General features: G+C 40.1%; 1 protein-coding gene across 1 annotated transcript; it reads left to right on the top strand.

Moving 5' to 3' along the window:
* The first annotated feature begins 331 nt into the window (after positions 1-331).
* LOC149229958 (uncharacterized) lies at positions 332-742 on the top strand. The gene has a single exon (XM_089381165.1). It carries the CDS (start codon positions 332-334, stop codon positions 740-742), a length of 411 nt encoding a protein of 136 aa, XP_089237291.1.
* The last annotated feature ends 592 nt before the right edge of the window (positions 743-1,334 follow it).

Raw genomic sequence — 1,334 nt, 5'->3', positions numbered from 1 at the left:
GGGGAACAAAGGGGGGGATAAAACCCCAAATCTATCATTCCATGGGAAACCTCATCGAAGGGGAGGCTAATATGTAAGACATAAGTCAGGTGGTTCACATCATCAGGGATTTCAAAAGAATCATACTTTTAAGAGCCAAGGAAATAACCCAATGCAACATCTTCAACAAAGTAATGCTCTCTCTCAAGAATCACCTAATAAAAGGGTCAAATTTATGAAAATTGCTCCCACTAATGGATGTTGGACTTGTGGAGGACCTCATTATGAGCGAGATTTCCCTGAAAAGAAGACTGAAGCACAATCAGAGCAGGAATAAGCCACTGTTAGAGATATGGGTAGAGCCCATAGGATTCATGCAGTTGTGCAAAATCGCCAGGGCGAGCATCAGTCTACAGTTCTTGAAGCATCAAGTAAGCTAAATGGTATGGTTTTTACTATTTTGATTGATCCTGGTGCAACTGAAAGTTTTATTTCTCCTATTGCTTTATTGAAATGTAAATTGGTGGCGATAGAGCAAAATGATTTTGATCAGGTTCAGATGACCTCGGGGCGATCTCAAAAGGTTGAATGCTTAGTACAAGAGTGCCCTTTAGACTTGGGAGTGTGTGTCACAAATGTGAATCTTTATGTGACGCCACTTGGTCACTATGATGTGATAATTAGGATGGACTGGATTGAAGCCCGTTGGGCTGTGCTTAGTTGTCGAAGCAAAACCCTCCACTTTTTGAGTGATGAGGGCTAATCTATGGTTATTCATGGGGAAAGGAGACCTGTTTCTTTAAGACTTATCTCATTCTTGCAAATGAAGAGAAGTCTTAGGAAAAGATGTCAAATATATGCTGTAATGACTTTAAATGAGGGAGAGCTTTCATCCTTTGAAAAATATCATTTCCTTTCAGAATTCTCCGATGTCTTTCCAGAGGAGTTGCTTGGTTTAGCGGGAGATTGACTTCTCCATAGAGTTAAAGCCTGGTACTGAACCTATATCCAAAGCTCCCTATCGAATGTCTATTGTTGAACTTCGTGAGTTGCAAGTGAAACTTCAAGAGTTATGTGATAGGGGTAAGATTAGGCCTAGTGTTTCACCTTGGGGAGCTCTAGTGATATTTGTAAAGAAGAAGGACGGATCCCTTCGGCTCTGTGTTGACTACAGGAAATTGAATCGAGTAACTATTAGAAATCAATATCCTTTGCCTCGCATTGATGATATATTTGATCAAATGAATGGAGCCACCATATTCTCCAAGATCGATCTTTGACCTGGATATCATCAGCTAAGAGTTAAAGAAGAGGACATTTCCAAAACTTCTTTTCGAACTCGTTTTGGTCATTAT

Source organism: Pinus tabuliformis, chromosome J, assembly GCF_031772625.1.
Source record: "Pinus tabuliformis cultivar Carrire ecotype Pingquan chromosome J, CPIR1, whole genome shotgun sequence".
NCBI classification, from domain to species: domain Eukaryota; kingdom Viridiplantae; phylum Streptophyta; class Pinopsida; order Pinales; family Pinaceae; genus Pinus; species Pinus tabuliformis.
This window is presented reverse-complemented; position numbering and strand designations above follow the sequence as displayed.